We start from the raw sequence: 23690 nt of genomic DNA on the forward strand, positions 1-23690 counted from the left end.
CTTATCCGAGGGGACCAGGATCTCATAAAGCGCTCTCAACATAGACATCTCATATAACGGGTAATAACTCTAGCCAGTTAATACAGGGGAATTATCAGGGAGAGGAGCGATGAACCCAGCACAAACCAGGCCGGCCACCGCTATTTTATGGTCGTGGAGCAGAGAGAGAGAGAGAGCGAGAGAGAGAGAGATAGGGAAACCAAGGGAAGGTGTCAGAGGAGGGGGAGGGACAGAAAGAGAGGTGGGAAATGGAGAGGGGGTAACAGGAAAGCATGTGAGATAAGAGGGGGAGAGTTGATGAAGGATACGAGGCGGAGGAGGAGAGAGAAATACAAAGTGAAAGGGAGCGGGGTTGTTGTGTGAAGCAGAAGAGCCAAAGTTAGAGAGAGGAGGAAGAGAAATGAGTAAGGGGTAAGGAGGAGTTAGGGAGACAGATGAGGCAATGATTTAACAAAGAGCAATGTGAGGGCAGAGCTTCAGAAAAGTATTTATGTCACTTTCTGAACTTTGCTTCGTTGAAAAAAATCATCAGAGTTTGAGGATCCTTCTTTCAGACTACCGCAGTGAAATGGATGGTAGAAGACGCTGTAATGAAGAGCTTAAACTAGTAATCTCCCTAATCCAAAATAAAGCTCTCTGTAATTATTTTCATTACAGTATCATTTAGAGACGGCTATAATGTACATTGTGCATATTTAGGAAGAAGCCGGTCGAAATGTAACTTCCACGTGTAAACACTACTGTGAACAATCGGTGTGATAATGAACTGTGAGTTTTGATTTGGACATTTAGATAAATGCAGTGATCAAATCTAGATGTTTCTAGCTGAGACTGTGTTAGCTAAGGTCAAGTCCTTTTTTATCAATTAGTAACTTTGAAAGGGTTATACATGCTTTTATTTTTGACCCGGCTTGACTGATGTAATGCCCTTTTATGTTGGTGATAGCCAGGCCTCCCTCTCACGCTTGCAGTTGGTACTGAATGCTGCAGCGCGTCTTTTGAAAGGAGCATGCAGGCGAGAGCACATTTCCCCCGTGCTGGCCTCCCTCCACTGGCTCCCTGTATGTTTTGAGGATTGATTTTAAGGTTTTATTGTTCACCTGCAATCATTAAATGGGCTAGCTCCAACCTTTCCCCCCCCCCCCCGGCCTTTCACAGCCATACATCCCTTCAAGGTCTCTCAGGTCAGCTGACCAAGTTGCTCCTCGCTGTCCCTTTAGATCAAGGGAGAAGCACAGGGGACACCAGGCCTTTGCAGCTGTAGCCCCCAAACTGTGGAAGGAGTTGCCTCTGCGGGTTAGGCTGGCCATTACACTGCCTGTTTTTAATTCATGGCTTTTAACTCACGATGCGAGTTGCCATTGTTTGCCAGTCTTTTAAACATGCCTTTGTGTTTTTACTGTGTTGCTTTCATGTTTCTTGCTGTATTTGGATTGTACAGCACCTTGGTCAACTGATGTTGTTTTTAAATGTGCTTTTTACATAAATGTGGATGATAATTTTTGATACGTTCTGTCTGAAATATTTCCTTAATTCACAATAGTTTAATCTATAGCGAGGAGTACATTTTGGACAGCTTCACCATCATGTCCAGTAAGTACATATACTCCACAAGGCAAGAGCATTTCTTTTTGCATGTGGAAGCCCAAACTGCACTGCTCAATTATCTAACTACTTGGACACCCTAGTCATCTTTGTTCTGTGTCACTGCCCATTAAATCTTGAGCAAGATTAGCATCTGGCTCCAACCCTTTATCAGGCCTTTTAGTCTTAAATGTGGGTGGGTGCCAGCCACCAGCGCTATTAGGGACAGGAGGGAGAAAATAAATATATATTAATGCCACCCACCAAGCAAAGATATTCAGTGTTTGCATTTCAGGGGACAATAAAGAGGGCCATCTGTTCCTGTCATTCGTGCTTTATTGTTTTCCTCGGCGGGCCACTCACTTTGGAACACCACATCAAGCCCTCCCCACCTCACATTCTCTGTAGTCCAGACGCCCGGACGTACACAAACTGCAGTCAAACTGTTTAGACAAGATCAACTGCACATGAACACACATAAACACACACAAAGACGCGCTTATCATCCTCACCCTGAGACTTGTACAGCTGTAAGACAAGGAATGGGCTCAAAGGGCTTTTGCGTTTTGGATCTTTGGTGGAAAAAGCATGGCAAAAAAATGACGAGATGCTGAGGGGGGCATGGCTTTGAATAAATTCTCTCGCCTTGTCCCTCGTGTTGGCACCAGTGGTTGCATGGCAAACATTGCCAAATTTTTTTCTTTCATTCCTGTAGCAGGATCATGAGCGGAGAAAGGGGAGGGAAAAAAAACACACACTTTTAGTTTCCAGGCTTAAAAGAAAGAAGAAAGTCTGCAATATTGGCTTAGGAAATGAAAGACATCTAGCATATCTGCCGAATTATATGGCAGAAGATTTGATCATATAGCTGAGAAGCTCCATACCTCTCATGTCTGCAGAGTGAATATGTAGAGTAAGTTACAGCCAAGAAATAGTCTGGCACATAACCCCTCCTAAAACAGTAAATTGTCACATTTACACTTCACTTACAGCACGGATTGAACAAACAAGATATCAGAAGTTGAGCTGGTGAGCTCTTCACGTGCTGGTAGGTAGATTTGGTTCCTTTTGGACACAGCCAGGCTAGCTGTATCCCCCTGTTTTTTATGCTATGCTAAGCTAACCAGATGCTGGCAGTTGCTCCATATTTATCGTATATACTTGAGAGTAGTATTGATCTTCTCATCTAACTGGGCCAAAAAAAGTGAATAAGCACATTGGCCAAAATGTCAACCCATTCCTTTGACCTTTTGAAGATACAGGGTTTCCAGGTGCCAACTTATAACATTTACTGAAACAGTGGAGAGCATGAGTTTTGTCAGCCAAAGCAGATGCAGACTGACAAACACATGTTTTTCCATCACATCTCACCATAGATATAATTACAACATAACAACAGCATAGCTTATTATTTGCAAAAAGCAACAATAAAGTAGCAATGTATAACTCTTAATTATTCATAAGGTGTCTTGAATATGAATTTGCAGTTCACAAATTGACATATTCTTAATACTTTTAAGATAATGACATGACACTTCTACATTGCAAATTATAATGGAGAACTTCCATGGATGTTTAAAATCCCACAGACACTACAAGGAAGGCAACACGCACAAGCAATGTTTTCTCACCAGTGATCTGACTGAATGCAAGATTTGCAGGTGCTTTTCCATCACAGTCAGCAAGGTTAAACTCCAGAGAAATTAAACAAATTGCTCCTCTAATGCAGAGTAAAACAAATGGGAGAACTTTAGTGCACATGTGGAACCCTCTTGGGTTCTAATTATGTAAAACTATAGACATCAGAAGGCACTGAATTCTTTAATGAGCACTTGAGAGAACAAAGGGAATTTAAGTGCATGTTAATAAGAAAGGCGAGACAAACAGGAGGAGGCAAAATGCCACAGTAAGAATCGCTACACATTAAATGGGGGCATTCGCTGTCTCACCACCAACGAGCAGCTTCCGACAGTTACGCTGGGTAACACAGAATAGTTAAGAGGAATCTATTTCTCACTGTGGTTTGTGGCAGTTGGAACGAGCACGCAGCTTATGGGCTAATAGGTTCTCCATGGAAACCATAGTAATAATAAATTGAGATGAATTGAGTGTCGGGGAATTAATGTTTTGCTATTGGTGCGTGAGAGGTTGAGCTGCTATCTCTACAACCTGCAATCAGTGAAGGGACGACTCTCCCCCATGACCAGTGTGCCGGATGTAGGTACAACATGACAGGTTAAACTCCCCTATCAGATCCTGGGGTTGCTGGTGGCTTCCACAGTGCCACCAGCATAGAACCACTTACATTCACTCAATAACAACAAACGTGATGTGTTTGGGAAGCCGCGTTCCCCTTCGCTGGTCGGTAGGCCGGCCAATTAGCATTGACAAAGACTCCCGCGTGTGTAAGCAGGCAGAGCAACGCCCCAGATAGCACATTTCTGTTCAGGAGCCAAAATGGATCGCACTGTGGGGGGTCCTCTAATCCCCAATGTTCCACTGAATAATGTTTTTTTTTATCAAGAAACAGTGGTGCAGGATAGCCACCTTCATGCCCATGTGCCTGCTGTCTGAGTACCACTGCACACACCTTGTTTAATTACATGTGCGCACGTTTGCAGTTTGCTATATGGACTGCTGGTGTGTGTGCGATAATGTATAGATATGCTTTGAGTCTGTAGTGCAAACATTTTATATTTTCAGAGAGAATACATGGATTTGCAAATTCCTGTTACCAATGGTACAAATCAGGAGTTTGTTCATTGTTGATTGGAAAATAGTACTTGAACAGCAGTAATTAAGGATTATATAGCAGATCATTTCAGTCTGGACACTCAAGTCAAGGTTTTAATAACCATTTATTGCAGTAATATGCATTTTTAGTGAGGCATTTCTGAAAACAGGCAGAGTTGCAGCGAGGATGCAGAACTTAGCAGTTACGCTAAGATAAGGGGGAACATTGGTTTGCACGGAGAAGAGATTCGAAGGTGATTGACCCTCTATTGGACTAGTAATGCACTCACTAATGATGAAATATGTGCGTAGATGTTCAGATAAATTACTCTCATAATTGTCATGCTAGCAACGTAGCCTCATCAAATAATGTTATGCAAGATCATTAAATGCCAGAATGCTGCTGGCTGGCGGCTTTCTATATTTTTCTTTTTGTGAAATTCCATGATCAGCAACCAACAATGTGTTTCCAATTTCCCCAGCCTGTCTGCTCATTTGTTCCTGAAGATGTACATTTGTGAATGAAAAAATGAATCACATCACATACTATACTTTTTTTAAGATATATTATGGCTGTGAAATAAATACATATGGCTGTGAAATAAATTCTGTAAATATAAATATAATACATGTGAGAAATAAATATAACAAACATATACATCCTGGACCTGACCGACTCCTCAGCAAACGACTATACCGGCAAAGTAGTCTCCCAGCGGCGGGGGTTCTGAGGAGTGAGGCGGAGGTAGCTAGCTAGCTAATTCTTGTGCTTTGGCCTGAATATGTTAGATAACCACGCCCCATTTATTTGAACATAACAGATGGAAATAAAAAACAGCTGTGAAATCAGTGGAGCATTTGGAAATAAAAGTCCCTTGAAATAAATAAAAGTAGTCCTTTGAAAATGACATTTTTGAAAACAAAAACCTTTTGATTTATTTATTGAACTATTAATTTAGCCTATTTACATGTATTTATATGTGTATGGCCTCCTTTATTGATTCAGGATTTATTTCATAGCCTTATTTATTTAATTATGTATTCATTTATTTATTTATATATTGTCTAGCCACTGATTGATATATTTATTTGGTTCACTAATAAGTATGGCAACAGGGTGGTGCATGTGGGACTGCCTCGAGACACAACGGGGCCCCGTAGCCCCTGTTGATCGTAATGAAGAAACACATAACGCAGTGCAACAGTTGGATAACTGATTAGTATTTAATAATTCTGACAACCACATCAGGCTTTGGCTTCAACACAGTAGGATCAATTCATTGTCGATTTTACATTTTTCATGGGATTAAAAAAAAAGAAAACTTGCTCCAGCCACCTGGCTATAATCAACTGAGTTCCTTAAACTGCTAATTAGGTGTTGGTTAGCACATAAAAAAACAAGGATGTTTGTCCTTCTTATTATAGTTAGAATTTTTGTTCTTGAAGAGGTGCATCATATTAAGATACCAACTGTTCCTTACCATTAACATGCCTGCTCAAGCAAAGTAGCGCATCAGCTTATCCGACGAGTAGCTTGAGTTCTAACAGTAAATGCACCATTAGTTTATAATTGCCTCGGACCAGAGACTGCAGAAATTAAGAAAAACTCATTATATTCAAAACACATTAACATTGATAGTAACACCCATATGTTGTCGTATTTTCTAAGCTCCCAGTTACTCAAGCATGTGCGTACCTGCAGTGTGATACCAATAAATGCACTTACATTCTCATATCACACATATTTGCATATGTATGAGCCTCTCTAGTAAGTGCTTTGAGTAACTGGAGTGAAGGGAGCCATACAATAGCAAAGTGATTCAAGGCATGATCCAAACTTGTGCTCTCTGTGCTGCTGCAGTTCAGTCAAAATGAGAGTCTTTGGTTTGGCATGAATAGCGGCAGATCAGTATTGTACCTTGCATAAGCTTGAGCAAAAACTATGGCACTGACAGAACAAGGTTATCACCTAAAGATGCTGAACCGTGCTAACTCAAAGCAACCCGCAAAAGACAAAATCAAAACAGTTTGTTCGTTTCATGTGACAAATGGAGTATAAGCGTATGTCAGTTGTGTTTAGGTCTTGTGAATTATCAATATGTTTACTCCTCTGTAGCTGCATTTTGGAAAACTGTGGCGCGACGAATTCTCGCTGTTGCTCTTTACTCAGATTTCATTTTATTTACTCTCACAAACCTCAAAGACACACTTTCACTATTGAAGTTGCCTGACCATCGCTCAATGATTAATCAAATGACTTCAAAAAGGTGTGAGCTTTTTTTACCTCTTCCCCCAACAGTAAAATTAAAACTGGACAAAGAAAAAAGCTCTGAGTATTTCATCCTATTCTATTCAAATTTCATAGCACCACCTTTGATTTCAATAGTCCAAAGTAAGGTAAGCCCTAGGGCAGTGACGGACTGTCATCCCTCCCCAGGGGGCAGGAACTGCACTCTTCAGCTCCCTAATGATGCGCCTGTCTTTTGAACGAAGAAGCCCATGCCATGGCCCATCACTTAGCAAGCTTAACTAAGCAGGGGGTGGTGGGTTAGACAGACAGACAGACAGAGAGAGAGAGAGAGACAAAGACAGAGGGAGATAGGTGGGATTGTGCAGGTCTGGCTCCTGGCAGATGAAAGCTGTCCCTTTCAGAAATTCAAGCAGAAATGTGGCAGATTTAAAAAATCATGATTTGACACGTACAGTATGAAACCATGACTTGTTGTAGCACACAGGTACATTCCTTTTTTTTATTCACAGAAAGTAAGTCAACGTCATCTTTCTCATGGAACTGAACAGAATACAACAACAGTCCTGAACTGAAACAAGCCACACTCGTTCTGCTTCAGCAGCCAGGTTTCACTGTATCGTGCGCCTTCCAAGAATTAGGTAATTGGAGACAGTGTGCAGTGAAATACATATTGCATAAATGACAGGCAGTAATACAGCTGTTGTTGTCCCAGTGTCACACTGTAAATATGAACATTCTCAATCTGGACTTGGCATAATCACTGTGTATCCATTATATCCTCCTCTTCTCCCGCTAAATGGCAGCGCACACAGTTGAATAGCCCTCAATCATTCAGTAATTGATGCTGTGGCATTTCATGCTTGTATTACCCAAACCCCCCCCCCCCCCCCCCCCCTCTACAACCCTCCCTGTCTAGATCTACCTTCTTTCCCTAAATATCCCAAAGGCTTCCTTCTCTACAATTTAAAGTTTAGTTTGATTTAAGCCCTCCTGGAAGACAATTTGATCTGTTTGGATGTGCTCATAATCTCCTGATTTGATTCACCAGGGGACTGTTGTTAGTTGAACAGGAACAGCCCATACAGCAGAGAAGTAAAGAATGGCATCACACACATTGTGGAGCAAAGGAAGTACAAGCCGCGATAAAAGAGGAGCAGCCTGAGGGTGCGTGGAGTGGCCACAAGGACTCCCTTTTCTTCCCCCCTGCACTTTTTCCTTTTTTCTCAAATTTTTAAATCGCATAAATGCAAGATCACCTGGGACAGCCCATAACGGAGGAAGAAAGGGGGTAGGACGGGTTGAAGGTCCAACCTAAAAATAACCCTGGTATTTTGAAGAATATCTGGATATAACAGGATTCTAGTATAGTCTGCGGTAAGGATTATATACAGCCCACACTGCCGAACATGGATCAAGCGCTCTTTTCTTTCCTTTCTGCCCACTGCTAACTGAACTGTGTTCTAAGAATCTAAGGAAAACCAGGGAAAACAGGCGGATCTGTTGATGTAGGACATGTTTTATGGTCCACGTGTGTTATCACCCCTCATCCCTCTGTTCCTGAGCACACGAGGCTTTAAGGAGGCTGGAAGTGACTAAAGGGAACATAGCTTTCCCTTTCTTTAGATGGATGAAAGCAGTCGCAAGGAATGCCAGAAATCTGCTACTGGAGAGGTTTTTAATTGTTTTTGCATACATGTGCATATGTCCTGTTTACATCCATGGCTTTGACAGCTGTAGACTGTGAGGTGTTTTGCCGTTTTAGTGCACCGATGCTCAGTCTGGCTGTATCCTCCTCATGCACATTCAGATGAAAGACAGGAAAGGTGGAACCACTTGCCTTAAAACCTCTTTGCAGTAAACCTAAAAATTTGTATGTGCAGAGATGGGAAGGGGGGAGAAAAGAATGTTGAGGCGGTGGTATCATCTGGTGAACCTGTGGGAGATGGAAAATCAAGAGGTGTAGGGTGGAAGAGGAGAAAGAGAGGTGGGGTGGGGGTGGAGACATAGACACAGAAAGTGTTTTGGGATGTGAATGCACTCGGGGAGTAGAAAAAGCACACCACCTTTGCATTTAAAAACACTCCAAAACTTTGCAATATAAAAGGCAGGAGTAGGAAGGCAGGACACAAAAGAATATTCACAATGCAAAAAAAAAAAGAAAAAAAAGACGCCGTTTCTTCTTCTTCCCCGCCTCTCTGCCAGGGTAGAGTCTCTCCACGTTGATCACGGTTTACCGTCTGAAGATGCATTGGCAGTTGTTGACAGAGACAGACTTTGTGATGGTAGTCACAGTTATTCCATGGAGATAGACGAGGGAGGGGCGACGAGGGGGAGTCGACTCCCCTCTCTTGTTTTCTTGCTGACTCTCTTAACTGTGTTTACTCTTTCAACACTGACATCCAAAGGTATGCAGAGCTGATAAAACTTTCCTGCCAGCTGAAATTCAACGCCGATGCAACATAAGGTTGGGAAATGCGTTAATGCACAAAAAACAGTGTTCATTTAGTATCAAATCCAGAAAAAAATTTAAACTCAATTGGATAATTCACTGTTACAATGAGTCACCTTTAGCACTCATTGACACACACACAATGACATCAGAATTTCCCCCTGTGTTTTTAATTCGTGGGTCAGCTCATCAAATAAGGCAAGATGTAAATTGTCCTGCTTTTTTCAAGAGCTAACTTTTCAGTCACTTAACTACTCAAGAGAAAAGGTCTTTCTTTATTTCAGAGGAAAATAGAAGAAAATTAAATGCCACATCAATCATTCAGCTCCTATATAAAGATCTACAAGACCATTAGCCCAACTAATGGTGTCGTAAGATGAATAACATGAAACAGCTTGTGAAAAAAAAATCAAGGGTTTTACAGACTAACAGATGGTGAAAAAGCCTCTTTTTCCAGTGGCACGGAGACCTGACACTTACATTTCCATCCCACTAATCTGAGTCCTATTTAAGGTGAAAGCTAAGAGATCCTATTGTACAAGGCCTTCTTCCCCCGGGGGACGGCGAGCACTGTGAGGCTCTAGTGGCAATGCAGGAGAGGCTGTGATCATGCCCAAGATTCATCTGAAGCGTCTGAGCCGTGATCCCAGGGAAACTTCAAGTAAAAAAGAGGAAGAGAAGAGGGGGGAAAAAAAACTGATTTCCATCAAAACAGATTGTCAAACCAGATGGGGACTATTCCAGAACTGGGGCAGAGGGGATGGGGAGGGACTGTGAGTGGGCAAAACCTCAACACAAACCAGACACACTAGCATCAGAACAAAATTGTCCTCCTATGTACTGCTGTCATGTAATTCCGAACGCTTTTAAATAATTCTGAATTCAGTTTTTATTCAATAAACTGAATATTAAAGTACGCAAAATTATGAAATTCGGCATTGAACTGTACTTTGCTTTACTTGACTTTGTAGAGAGTCGCTTTGTGTGGTGGATTCGGCTTTTGAGTTGCAATCTCGGGGTCAGTCGTGATGGCTGCGTTTAATTTCCTGGACAGAGAATGTGACTCAGTCCTCTCACCTTTGAGTATGATGTCAGTGCCTTACTAATGGTGAGCCTTTGTACTGTGTGTGTGTGTGTGTGTGTGTGTGTGTGGTTTGGTGTGTATTTCATTAATTCCTCCTCCTCCTGAGCCATCAGTGCTCCTGGAATGATTCTGCATGCTCTGACCATTATCATGGTGCCTCTGGCAACACCTGAGCAAAGCTCATCAGCATGCCAGCATTGCTCCTGCACAAGGTTCTCCCCAAAGTGGATTGGCTCTAACGCATCCTTCAAACATGTTATCTGAGCCAACGCACGCTCGAGCCTCCAACAAGAGGCTCTTACTGTCAGCCATAGAGCACACGGAGTAAACACACAAGCTCATTTGCAGGCCAAGGGAGGAACTCTTACGAAGTTGTGGGATAATGGTGTTCAAACAACTATTTTATTTTTATTTTGAATCAGTTGCATGACAAAAAGAAGCACTCAACCACATTGAGAACATGCGTATTCTACACAGAAGGTCACCACTCAGGTGTAAACCCTGTAAATGAATGAATTAAAGGAATAGTTTGACATTGGTGAAATCCGCTTATTCGCTCTCTGGCAGAAAGTTAGATGAGAAGATTGATATATCTCTCATGTCTGTATGCTGAATACGTATCTGAAGCAAGCTGCCAGTTAGCTTAGCATAAAAAGTGGTAATGGGAGGGGGAAGTGTTTAGCCTGGCTTTGTCCAAAAGGTTTAAAAAAAACTCCACCATTCAGCACCTCTAAAGCTCACAGAATCACACTTTATATCTTCCTTTATATACTTCCTGGAATCTCCGCTGGTTGCCTGGCAACTGCTTCCAGCCAAGAAATATTCTGGCACATGACCCCCTGTATAATGGACTAAATTAAAAATATATAATGTGTTATTTAGTGAACTTGAGAGGTGCTGGTAGTCAGATTTAGCTGCCTTTGGATAGAGTCAGCCTTAGCTTTTCCCCCCGGTTTATAGTCGTTATGCTAAGCTAAGCTAGTCAGCTGCTAGCTGTAGCTTCCTATGAATGTGGTAGCTTTTCTGTATTTGCATTATCTGCAATTGCAGCACATTATGTTATGCTGCGTATGCGTTTTCCAACTAGTGGAGATGTTTTCTTCATTTGCTTGTTTGTCTCTTTGCATGTTTTCTTTTTCTGCAGCGCATCGAGTTCTCTGGGCTACTGTAAAAAAAAAAAATTACCTTCCTTTCACTTCATATTCCCTCCTTAAGCTTCTCGTGTCAAGTGGGGGAAAATGAAGGTGATTACTGATAGTGAGATGAATTTCCATCCTCACACTGGTGTGGACATATCGCAGGCCGGCCTCAACTCCTCCAGCCTATCGGAAAAAAAAAAAAGTTCTTGCACTTCTTTTGCCCTTAAACGTGCCTGTAGCATTCCTCAAAGTCCCCCGTGATGCCTGAGGCTGTGGAGAAACTCAGATGAATATGAACTCAATTCAATCCCACCACCGAGGCTCTCCACCCATATGTTTATGAGGAGATGAGCTTGACATGCTGAAGCTTTTATTTCCGTTCCCGCTGAGACATTGATCTGACCTGCAGCAGCATGCAATTTGTCAATATCGACATTATTAAAAGATGTATAAGCAGAGGATAGTGACACGAATTCCAGGTCCCATGAGAAGATATGACACTGACCCTCTTGAAATGTATATTTTCCCTATAAAACATTTCATTGAGAATTACAGGGGCTTCTTGAATCGTTCCTATTTTCTCTGCGTCTTACAATACCTCCGAGTATACTGTGAAGCTAGATTCCAAAATCTGGCAATAAATGCGTCTCTACATGACAAAAGCACTTGTATATTTTAATGAGTTCCAGGACACGATTACATTTCTAGGTGCAGTTGCTCCATCTGTAAAGTTATGTAGAAAATCCCCTATGTTTCATAACCTGTCTTACTGTCTACAATTCCACATGCAGGTGTGACAGACAATGTCTCTGAAAACAATTCTCCAGAAGCAGTTAGAGGGCATGTATGTGTCATTATTAAACGGCTGCATCATCCGGGAGTCCAGGGCAATGGCTTATTAAAGAGAGAAATAATGATGCCTGAGGCTGCCCACATGATAAGATGCTTTGTGTATGAGGACATCTTGCTTCAGCACCACTCCTTGTTCAGTACATGATGAGAGACAGCGGGAGCTTGTGGAAGGAGTTGAAGCGGCTCCTGTAATTCGTTGCTAGCTGACAATACTGGCAAAACATGCTGGACGATATTTCTGCAAGATTGTGCAGCCTGCATGGTCTCGTCAGCGTAACAAACAACCAAACACTACGCTAACTGTTTTGTCACCAGTTCTGACCTAATTGGACAATCTAAACCAATCAGCTGACATTTCTCCTCATGAGAACTTTATAGTCCGGACTGTTGATTTACCTCGAATACTGTATCTATACTGCAGATGGGACGTCGTTATTCATTTTAATGTTAAGAATGCAATTCTTAAGCCCTACCTCCTTCTCCAAGCATTCTCTAATGTATTGTCAGATACCCACGCAGCAATTGCATTGTTGTAAATGATCATAAACATATATTTTTATGGGACGGAATAAAACGGCACTGCTTGTAAACCATCAACTCAAATTCAAAATTGTAATTTGTTTAGGATAAATCAATTAAAGCCCCTGTCTAAAATATTTACTAGTTTTTAATTAATCTTGGAGTGTGGAAAAGGGAGATTATGGGCAATTTGTTTAAAGCAACTGTAAAGAACTTTCATTCTGTGTTGATTTTGTCCGTCCCTGTGGACAGATGCGGTAGCTTCTGAGCACGAGATTCCCTTTAGTAAACTTCTCAGACCAACTGAGCAGCGTGTTGAAGCTCTGCTCCTATCCCAGCCCGTTCTTGTTCCCGGGGCGTCAGAAAGCAGAGCACAGGGCATCCTTTAGTGTCGCACCAGGCTTTCAAGTAATTACTACTAGACGCACACACACAGTGAGTGAGTGAGTGAGTGGGTGGGAGTGGATGGGTCAAACAAACACGGAGACCGGTGTTCCTATCCCAAAATGTTGAGTTATGACAGTAATGTTTTTGACTTGATTTCGGGTACTTAGGTTATGTTGTTCATGTTCTACGTCATTTTTATCCCGACCATGATGTTTATCCTAAGTGTTTTTTATTGCCTACATCTAAGCAATTGTTTTTTTTTTAATTCACAAAGTGACTACCCAGCGCGTTAGAAAGTGACGCCAAGCGGTCTGACAAAGCGTCAGTATGCTACGAGTTGGAATGAGAACGTGTTGCCTGGCAGTAGGAGGAGCCACAATTGCTGGGCCGGAGCTCTCCTCCTCCTGCTGGAGATCCCACTGCAGGTTGAAGGCAGCACCAAAGCCCCATCTGGGTCTGTCCACGGCAGGCTGGTCGCTGTCGGAGGCCCCGCTGGACTCTGAGCTGAGGGAGTTTCTGGTGAACCTGCATGATTTCATCTGATTTCACGTGGAATCCGATGGCACTGATAACAAGCATTAAGAATAGCTATACACAAAGAGACAACCTTCTCACTGATGGTCTCGTTTACTTATGTCGGTAATAGAAAGTCATCAGTATTAAATTGAGACGTTTTCATAACCCGTTAAAAGTTCCTCACAGTATCTTTAATGGTTAGTACATAACGTGTACAGCACAGAAGTAGCAACCACAACAGCGCTATAGCTAGGTGTTGTAGCACCAGCTGCTGCTGTAGTTAAACTCGCTAAGGCCCAGAAATATATAGGAAAACAACAATACAGCGCTACATTTTATGCTCCAGTAGGTTGGATGGCTTTCAGTATCATGGCAGTCTGTTAGTCAAGATGTTTCACAACTAAAGCCCCCAATGAAAAAAGTTCCAAGGCTATTTTAATTTAGCTTTACATATCTCTCAGAAAACATTAGTTCATGGTTACGGACTCAATAAAAGATGCAGAAACATGCATCACTCAATACAACAATGAACGTTTCCCAAATCTAAACTACATAATGATCCTAAGCAGGTTTTAGTAAAGAACAGTGAAAGAAGACAGATTTTTGTGCCTTTGTGCTGTTAATGTTCTCTATTCTTCCACGATACAATGCACAAAACAAATGGAGGACCTCCTCACAGGTAGAAATCAAATTATCTATTGAAATGACAATTAAAAAAAGGGCTTCAAAAATCTCATGGAAAAGAAAAAAACTGAATGAAATCTCAGTAAATAAAAATTCCATTCTTCCATTTGTGAAGTATAATTGGCAGGGATACATTCACAACCAAAGTCTCAAATATTGTACCATTCCTGTTGGTATAAAATGGTAAAGTATGTTGATATCTTTGTAAACAGACTGCTAAAACAGTATACAATGACAATCAGAATGTAGAATATACTGTAAAGAGTATGGATTTATGACACCGCTCCAGGGTTTTTCAACATCTCATACAGCATCTCACATTCACAGGGATCTTTTTTAAATAAAGTTGTATTCAACACCCATAGATTTGTGACACCGAAATGCTACACCGGGTACATTCTTAAGGTGAGGAAGCTCCTTTGACAGACTGATGATGATGATGATGATGATGATGATGATGATGGGAATAACTTTCCTCTTTGCACACATTTTTGACATTTTCATTTAAAAAGAATAAGAAAATTAAACTAATTATTATGTAGGAATGTGACAGCAAACATGGAAAAACAACCAACTATCCAAAGAGTCAAAATCAATATTAAATGTTATACATGTAACTCTAATTCTTTACATACGTATTATCCCTGCACCTTTGTGTTATATTACAAATGAATGACTTTTGTAATGGTCATAGTGTTCAATCTTGAGAGCTGTATTATCTATAAAGCAATACAGATAGTTACAAAGATAGTAGTTACTGTGTCTTTTTGCACAATATATTTAAAAAAATACACATTCTTCTTACTACCAAATATAACAATTCATGCATATATTAAAGAAAAACAAACAAACAAGTGTGTCACCTGATTGTTGGTGTCTCTGGTCCAATCTGCTACAAACTGTGGATGAAATACCGCAGCTATTGAGTTATGTATGGGTTTCCATTAGCAATTTAACATATTGGTTTCTTGGCTGTGGTTGGTGATAGTCTATTTCCATTTGCTGTGGCAAGAAATCTAACCTTATTAAACCCAGTGTTATATCCCTTCCAAATGATCTATAAAATTTCCAAAAACAGAATCCACCCCTACACCTGTAAGAAATATTGCTGCTGCAGCGGTGTATGCAATATGCACACGCTACACAAGTGTGTGTGTGTGTGTGTGTACGTGTGTGTGTGTGTGTATTTCTCCATATGTGTCCCTGATCCAAAGGATCAACAACTCACAGTGTGTGTTTTGTCATATTCCCCAGCTATAGTTGTGCTGAGGCACAGTTTTTCCCATTCTAATGAATGTAGTTAAACTGGTTATAGATGCTGGGTCCGGGATGCTTTTTCTCTCAGGCTTGCTGTGCCTGAATCTAATGTGTAGACCGATGATGTATTGGAACCATCACATCAAGGAGTTGTTCATATGAGCCAGGGTTGCCTGGCTCCGAGTTGCTTACTGTCTGTGTAGCGGGAGGAGGGGGGGGGGCTGAGGGGTGGGCTTGGACGAGGTTGTATTTTCTTTGGGGAATTGCGTGTTTCAGCAGTATGGATATTGCAGGCTGTGGCAGAAGGAATAAACAGACTTTCTCTGTCTATCATCCCTCCCTTTCTTCAGGGATGGGCCTGTTCACAGAGGCGGTTCGGTGACTGATGTTTGTCTGTGTTATGCGTCTATTTATTTGTTTCGCAAACAAATGCATTATTAACAAGACACTGCCACATGTTATCCTCTCGGTGTATTCTCCGTTTGCATCAGTGTCTTTCCATTCAAGTGCAAATGAGCTGGGTCACTGCGTTGACTCAACTGTAATAACAAAGTTTATGGTGAAATTTGACTCAAAGGATGTATGACCTAGTCATGTCCTAGTAGTTTTGTGATTAAGAATGAATGTGTGATAGGTGCTTAAATCTATCTTACTGCCCGGGAGAAGAGGGCACAGGTGGTTTTATGTCCTCTCGAGGTTATCTCTCCATGCTTTGCCGACAGAATGCCGCCATTACCATGGCCCGTGAAATTAGCAGGGCTCATTTGGAAGGAAGCCTATGGAAAAACGGTTTTAAAGATGATATAAAGAGGTCTGGACCATTAAAAGTGGTGATAAATCCTGACTTTCAGTATGCATTTCCTTTTAACTCGAAGCCACAGATATTAGATTGAGCGAGCCCCTAAGTGTCATTTCAGACGCAAAAGGAACTGCCTGTAGGTTTGCCCGGGAAAGGCTTGAATAAAAATAATGCAGTGAAAGGCTTATTCACCCACACAATCACACTTATGGCAATTGCAGCCATAACAGGGAGAAGGACTGGGAGAAAACGAGTCTATGGCAAAAGACACCTTTTCTGAGGATTTCTTCCCCCTCATGCATACCAATGTATTTAGCTCATCTGCAATCAAAAGGAAAGGTTGAAAATCGTGTCAGGGTCTCTCTCCTTTGGCAGTGCGTGCGTGTCTTGAGAATGATAGAGTGCACGTCCACACACTGAAAAGAAGAAGGATGTATAGAAATTGAGGAAATATCCAAACACAAATACTGCATCGAACTTGGCTTCATTAGTTGAACTGGCCGGCCCGTCAAATGGACGTTTAGAGTTAATGACTTGATAAGTGTTGCTGCTCGTTACATTGCTTTATGTGGCTCGGAGTGGAAGCGAGTAAAGCAAAGTGCTCAACTCCTCTGCTCTTAAACTACAGGTTGGGATTCAAAAGCGGATCAGGAAAGCTTTTGTTAAAGGTCTCAGAGTGTGCCAGCAGTATCAACATGTTTTCTTGACCTTGGGTCTCTGAATGGAAGAGTAAATGTTGGGTCTGAAGGAGACCGCTTCTCACTGGTATAGAAAAGAAATGTCTATAGTTGAGGTCACGTTTCTCCTCGGTGTGCTACATTATTACTGGAGTCTGTGAGGACTGAGCTCTTCAAACAAGTGATGCGATGTTTCAAGGTGAAATTGCCAATTTCTTTATACCAACATCATGAAAAATGAAGACATTTAGATGTAGGGGTGTTTAGCACTGAATCTGAAACTTCATATTATATCCAACATTATTGATATGTGGGGAAGAAAATATATAATTGGTGGGAAACTAAATTGTCAATGCGCATAGCAACTAGGTTGTGACACTTGTTTGTGCCACTAAAAGCAAGATTATGAAGAACTATTTAAAAAATAAATGTTAGAAATTAAACCTTGCTCTTGCTGAATGCTGAAATAAAGGACTTTGTCATTGACTACAAATAAATAAATGGTGGTGACGTTTTGATGCGAGAAAGAGGAGAAGAAGGAGGGTGGCATTTGCAAAAATGATAAATAAATTTTTGTTGAAGTGTAAAACAACAGAGAAAAGATGACACGTTACCTGCCAACTATCATCCTTGTTAAAACTGAACAAAACACCCACTGAAAATATGCAAAAGCAACGTAATTAAATGTCGAGAGACCAAAAGAGGAGCTGAAATGAATGTCAAAGCTGTCTTGATCTTCACAGGACAGCTTTCAAATCAACACGTCAACAAAATCTTGTTGCAAAAATGATTCTAATTTGATTGTATTTTTTTTCTGCAGCAAATTAAAGATACGTTTAGATGTTTCCAAATACGAGCCACTTTGTTCAAGGCTGAATGAGCTGAAATTACACTTTGATGAGTGTGCGTTCCATGTACATAATGGTTATAAGTGTAGTTGTGCATCCGTGTTTGAGCCTGCGTGGGTGTGTACAGTCTAAAACAACCTCATTAACGAATTAGCTGACATGCTCTTGCGAGAGTCTGGAGCCAAAGATGACATCCGTCTGATGAGTCTATTACATCATTTAAATCCCAATGCATAGAGCATTGCTGCACCTTCATGCTGCAAGGGGCCCACTGTGCAGTCGGCCTGTGATCTCCCTGCATGTGCTGTGTCCCAGAGTCAAACTAAAATAAAGGACCAATCCTCAAAGGATGCGGACAACATCTTAGAAGAGACCATGGGAGGGAGAAATAATGCTCTTAAAAAAGCAAAAAAGGCCATATGAGTTCAGGTTTTTTTAATGGCTTTTAATGACTCCAAGTTGTGTGCGTGTGGCCTACAAAGCACAGTAAAATGCCATCTGTGCTTCCATAAAGAAATGGAGCCCATATTTGAAGACTAATTGTACTTTGGGGTGGACACATTTAATACTCCAACATGGCTGAAAACTTCGGTAAATCTATATTTACAGCTAGCAACTAAAAATACCAGTTGGGCTTAGTAAACTGGAGGAATTAGGGTATCTTTTATAGAGTAATATTGTCTCAAGGTGCACAGCAGTCTGTCATAAAGATATCAGCAAATATCTCTCATCTCCTCTTAAACAATCCTATCTGTGGAAATGATATTCTTTACATGATGGAATAGATCTAGTTACTTGATAGTAAGCAATAACCAAAGTGTTTTTGTTTCCATTTCTCACATGCTGTGTGCACAGAGTTCAGGTTTGACGGCTATCTTAATTGTCTAAGGGGGTCATTTGGAAACTGACTTTTCATTCCAGTATGAGCACAATTAGCACGTTATAGGCCAGTTGAGCCCGCTCTCCAAATCACTCTGATTCGCTGGCAGTTTCTGCTGCTTTGTGCAGTCCAATTGCTGGCATCAGCAGAATATCAGCAGGTCTTTCTCTTTGTTAGCTGCATTCTGTTACACATAAGATGAAGGTGTGCATATGTAAATAAAAGCAAGTGGCCACGTAGAAGAAGCAAGCAAACTCAAGTTTCCATATGCTCACATGTATGATATCATCAATTATAAATGCAAATGTTGCCCAGGCCCAGCAGCTGCTGGATTTCATTATTACACTACAGGAACGAACAATCACTTCTATGTCTTCTCATGTTTGTTTTTTTGACATAGCGCAAGGGTTGAATATGTTTCAACAAGCAACGGATTAACATAAAGTGTTGCAATAAGGCTCTTAACTCTCCTGGCAGATTGTCTCCTTTACTCAAAAACTAGGTGTTTTTTTCTGCTAATGTCATGCTGGCTTGGTTCTAAATGGACAGTTCCTCAAAAAAATGACTTTTTGTTCGGATTTCCTGATGTTCAACCAATCAAGAAGGCGTAGTCACTCAATAATCTTGTTGATTTAAAAATCTTTAGAACCTAAATTATTTAGGCGTTGAAAGCTTGATTGAGAAAAGCAATACATTGTTTTCAAACCAATCTTCAAAATGTTTTTTTCTTCCCAAATCTCTTCCTACAGATGCACCTGTCTCATTGAGGACATTTTCAAGCACACCAGCTTCCATGCGGAAAGTTTAAAGGTGCGTCTCTTGTGTCCCCAGAGTTGACGTTTCCAATACAACAGCGCCCGCCTCCACAGCACTAAAAAAGATCATACTGAAGTTTGGAATTTTCCAAACTAAGCTGAGGCAACACAGTTTATCCTTTGACCCAATAGTATCACATCAGAGAGCTCAGCTATGGAATGTCACTATTGCCCTGCAAAATTAGACATTCTGTCTGCAACGTTCAGAGTTGTAAGTATAGGGACGACTTTTTGATATTGAGTTGCAGCAGTGCTTTTGCTTTTGCTCAGTCCACACTTGAATTGCACCAAACTCGTCTGTGACTGGTACATATTTAACACAAGATATCAATAAAGGATAAAGGCATTCACCTGAATTAACTTATGTTAAAATTTGAAAACTGTTGAATATGTTATTGTTGGTAAATTGCTGTAAATCAACATGTTTCTCTTCAGCAGGGTGCTGCATTGTCTGATTACAGGGCAGATTTTTTTTTGTTATCATTTATTAAAAGACCCCTCTCACCTATTTGCTTTGATTCAAATTTAGAGATGCCTAGAATTTAGTTGGGGGGGGGTGATAGTGTGTGTGAGTGTGTGTGTGTGTGTGTGGGGGGGGGGGGTGATAGTGTGTGTGTGTGAGTGAGAGAGAGAGTGCGTGAGGGATGAGGAGGAGGGGAGGGTGGTGTGTGTGTGTGCCGGGGGGATTATCAATAAGCGTTGATTTTCAAACAAAATGCCAATTATGTGATGACGTTTTTTTTTTTTTTTGCACCACAGGCTGGGATCTCTGCGCTTTTTAAAACTACAGTATAGACGAGTTTGCCTTGTTTTGTCGTACGATACTTAAACGCATGTGATTCTCCATCGAAGTGTGTGTTTGCTTAATTCGGGTTTTGTTTGTGCTCCTTAAGAGGAAGCGTTTCTCTATAGTTTCTGTTCACCCTGCGCCGCGTAAAGGCGCTGCAATATATCGTATTGGAACGTAATGCTCAGTGTTTCCATTTCATTTGTGTCACTCTATAAACATCTGTGCATCTCTTTTTGATTTTGTCATGAAAAAAAACTTCTGTAACGAGTGCTGCGAGACTTTTTTGAATGAGGAGTTCAGCAGTATACTTCAGCACCTCGGACAGAGACTAAAACGAGCTGGTCACACTGTCTGTTTTCCTCCTGAGGCCTTTGGTTTGGTCTAACCTAATTTAGAAAACTCTCACTTCTGATAATCAACCATTTTTTTTCTTCAACCTGTTCCCTTTAACTGCAAAGTCCTGTGAATGAAGTGATAGAGTGATAAATGCGCTTAGCCTATTACAATACAATATATTTTATTAAGCGGGACATATAGGGATTGTTCTATTATTTCCACAATGTACATTTGGTGAGCAACGTCACTGCACATTAAATCAGTCAAAGCTACGCAGATTCCGAAATGTAGAACACACAATAATGTGAATATGTACTTTATAAATTATATCATTATTATTTAATAAAAGGGCTCTAAGTCGTCTCCGGTGGCTGAAATATGTCGCCTTTTTTCTCTTTTAATAAACTCGTCGGCGGCCTACATTTGGCTTATTTTCAACATGTTCAGCATCCAAACGCAACACCATTGACAGCACAAAACATAAAGTAAAAACTTCCATTCGTGCAAAAAAAATGCCTTGGGCGTGAAAGCACTTCTTCTCTGGTTGTCCATAATTCCATATACTTCACTTGGACGAAAACCATATATTCTTTAAGGCTATACAAACATAAAATAGAGCATAACACACTCGGTCTGTCCAGGACGTCAGTTCTTCCAGTCATCATCTTCGCCCTTGTCCGTTTTTCCCCAGGTACACCCGTTTGTCTGTTGGCAAAATGTGTTTTCCAAGCAAGAAAAAAATCCACATTCCCGACAAGCACACGCCCCTGGCCGATCAATACTTTTAATCATCCAGATTGCGTTAAAGTTGACTGATGGATTTGAATATATGAAACTCCAAGGAAACGTTCATATTTGACTAGATAGTGGACGAGTGTAGGTATACAGATATTCGTCGGCTTCCTTGGCTGACAGTTATTTAAGTGGAAAATAAATGGCATGTTTTTTTTTTCTTTTTTCTTTTTGTTCCTCAACCTAAGCAGAGTCTCGTGCGACGTGGATCATCGCAGATTAGATTATAGAGGAAAGACTAGAAAGCCTGAGAAGGTGGAGTATTTCCATCCGCCCATTAAGGTGCCCCGTTCCAGCTTCAGAGAGACGCGGTCCTCCCGTTCAACCATCAGCAGTACTCCGTTGCTGGCCGCCTCTCTCGTAACGTCCTGGTCACCGGCGAATGCTGATATAACTGGATAATCATTCTGCATCAGGTTCACCTGCAGGAGAGGGGAGAGTTCGGTCTCATTCTTAGTTCTCTATTGAATGCTGACCGCAGACCAACTGCTTAATAATTGCTCACCTGTATGGTTTGTCTGTTGTAGACCTTCACCACGTGAAAGCTGAAACTATATATCCCCCTCCTTGGAGCCAGGAAAACACTTGCTTTGAGATCGAAATGGTTGCCGATGTTCACTAAAACCTGTGACCAAGAAGGGTGCAAAAAGAGACAAGGCTTTATTTATTTTCCACCTGCATGCTTCACTGAACACAACAGCTGGTTTTAGTAATGTAATTGTTTGCTTTTGCCACGCATAGTGACTACAGAGAGGCGTACCAGTCTGTTATGCCAAATGTTTTAAGGCTGCGCTTCAGTCGCAGTTTGGGATGGTTCCCATTTTGATGCGTATAACAGGCCGCTGTCCAAAGGCAACTAAGTGGAACATCCCAGCAAAAGCAACACAATGCACACGTCAATCCGGCCGAGGCCTAAGATGCATATGTGATCAATGATCCTGCATTGATGATCATTCGTGTTGACAGCGCATCCCTGAATCACACCAATTACGCACAGCATCAAATGAACCATTTTCAAAGGAAACAGCATTGTGCTCGTATAAGGTTAGAGATACGCAGGGATCAGATCACACAGAGTGAGTGCAGTAATAGGAAATCAATGAAACATGACCTTAAACAAGTTCTGCTCGCCCACGGCAATATAGCATGTATATTGTCGAGAGAGAGAGGGGAAGAAAAGAGAAACTGCTTTTGGAGCTATGATATTTGCCCGTATCTGGTTAATAGTAGACTGCTGTATAACTGTGCTAAATTCAGTGAACATCTGACCTGGTCAAAGTAGATGGTCATAGACGTGTTGCTCATCTCTGACGGCTCATGGTTGGTTCCACGCACGGCGGAAAAAGCCACCTTTGCCCCAGCGGAGCGGACTGAAATGCCAAGTGAGGAGGTGACCCCTCCGTCCGAAGAAGGGTTCGAGTCGCACACCACAAGACATTTTCCTTCGAGTACGATGGGCTCCGTGTCATTCTGGCCGAGGCTGAAAACCACGCCGCATCCCAAGAGGAGGACCAGTGCCAGTATGGCACAGGGTCCCGGGCAGCGCGCGGTCACCATGGTTGGATCGCTGATCCCGTGCTCACTGATACAACCAGGCAGCCCCTTGGAGGTTTGTTAGTAGTCGATCACCTGGTCCAGACTTGATATCTTCTCGCCCCTTCTCTCTCTCTCTCTCTCTCTCTCTCTTCCTTTATCTGTGATGCTCCCTGGCTTTCTCAAAGAACCTCTGACACACAGACGCACTCCGACTCTCTCCGGCGGTAACTCCCCTCCCTCCTGGGCGTCTTAGTTGATTTTGGGAGAGTATTCAGACAACTGTTGTTGCAAATCCTGAGATAAATTGAAAATGTTTGTATCAGACAGCAGTAGGAAAACAATTTCAAATAGTTTAGTGATTAAACTTGAGTTTATCCTGTGTGCGTAAAATGGCAATCGTGCGGTAAAAAAAGGCAATAGCTGTCAGTAAATGACAAAATCTAAATATTGCGTATTAATACACATGTTCTATGTGTCCGTTATTGACCAAGCCAAGTCTGCTACTGCGGGTTATTTCCTATAACTATGCGCCACAACACTTAGTAACAAATTATAGGATCGAATGAAAATGATGTTAGGTATCTTTTCCTCGTGTCGTAATTGATAATTACGGTGAAACAAGCACTTTTCGGCCATTTCTATTGAGAAAAAGGTAAATCACGACCTACCTGTGCAATCCATCCCGCTGGTATGCTCTCTGTCTCTCGCAGACTGTGAACTGAGCGCTCAGATCGGTGGTGCTAAACAAGCAAGAGTCTCTGG

General features: G+C 41.5%; 1 protein-coding gene across 1 annotated transcript; it reads right to left on the reverse strand.

Moving 5' to 3' along the window:
* Positions 1–21616: 21616 nt before the first annotated feature.
* cbln2b (cerebellin 2b precursor) lies at positions 21617–22964 on the reverse strand (the record flags this gene model as incomplete). The annotated part of the gene is made up of 3 exons (XM_079180981.1): positions 22662–22964; positions 21898–22017; positions 21617–21814 (listed from the first exon to the last, which is right to left on the reverse strand). The coding sequence occupies exons 1-3, from the start codon at positions 22947–22949 to the stop codon at positions 21617–21619; spliced, it is 606 nt and encodes a 201-aa protein (XP_079037107.1). The 5' UTR covers positions 22950–22964.
* Between the last annotated feature and the right edge of the window lie 726 nt (positions 22965–23690).

Source organism: Pholis gunnellus, assembly GCF_910591455.1.
Source record: "Pholis gunnellus genome assembly, chromosome: 20".
In the NCBI taxonomy this organism is placed as follows: Eukaryota; Metazoa; Chordata; class Actinopteri; order Perciformes; family Pholidae; genus Pholis; species Pholis gunnellus.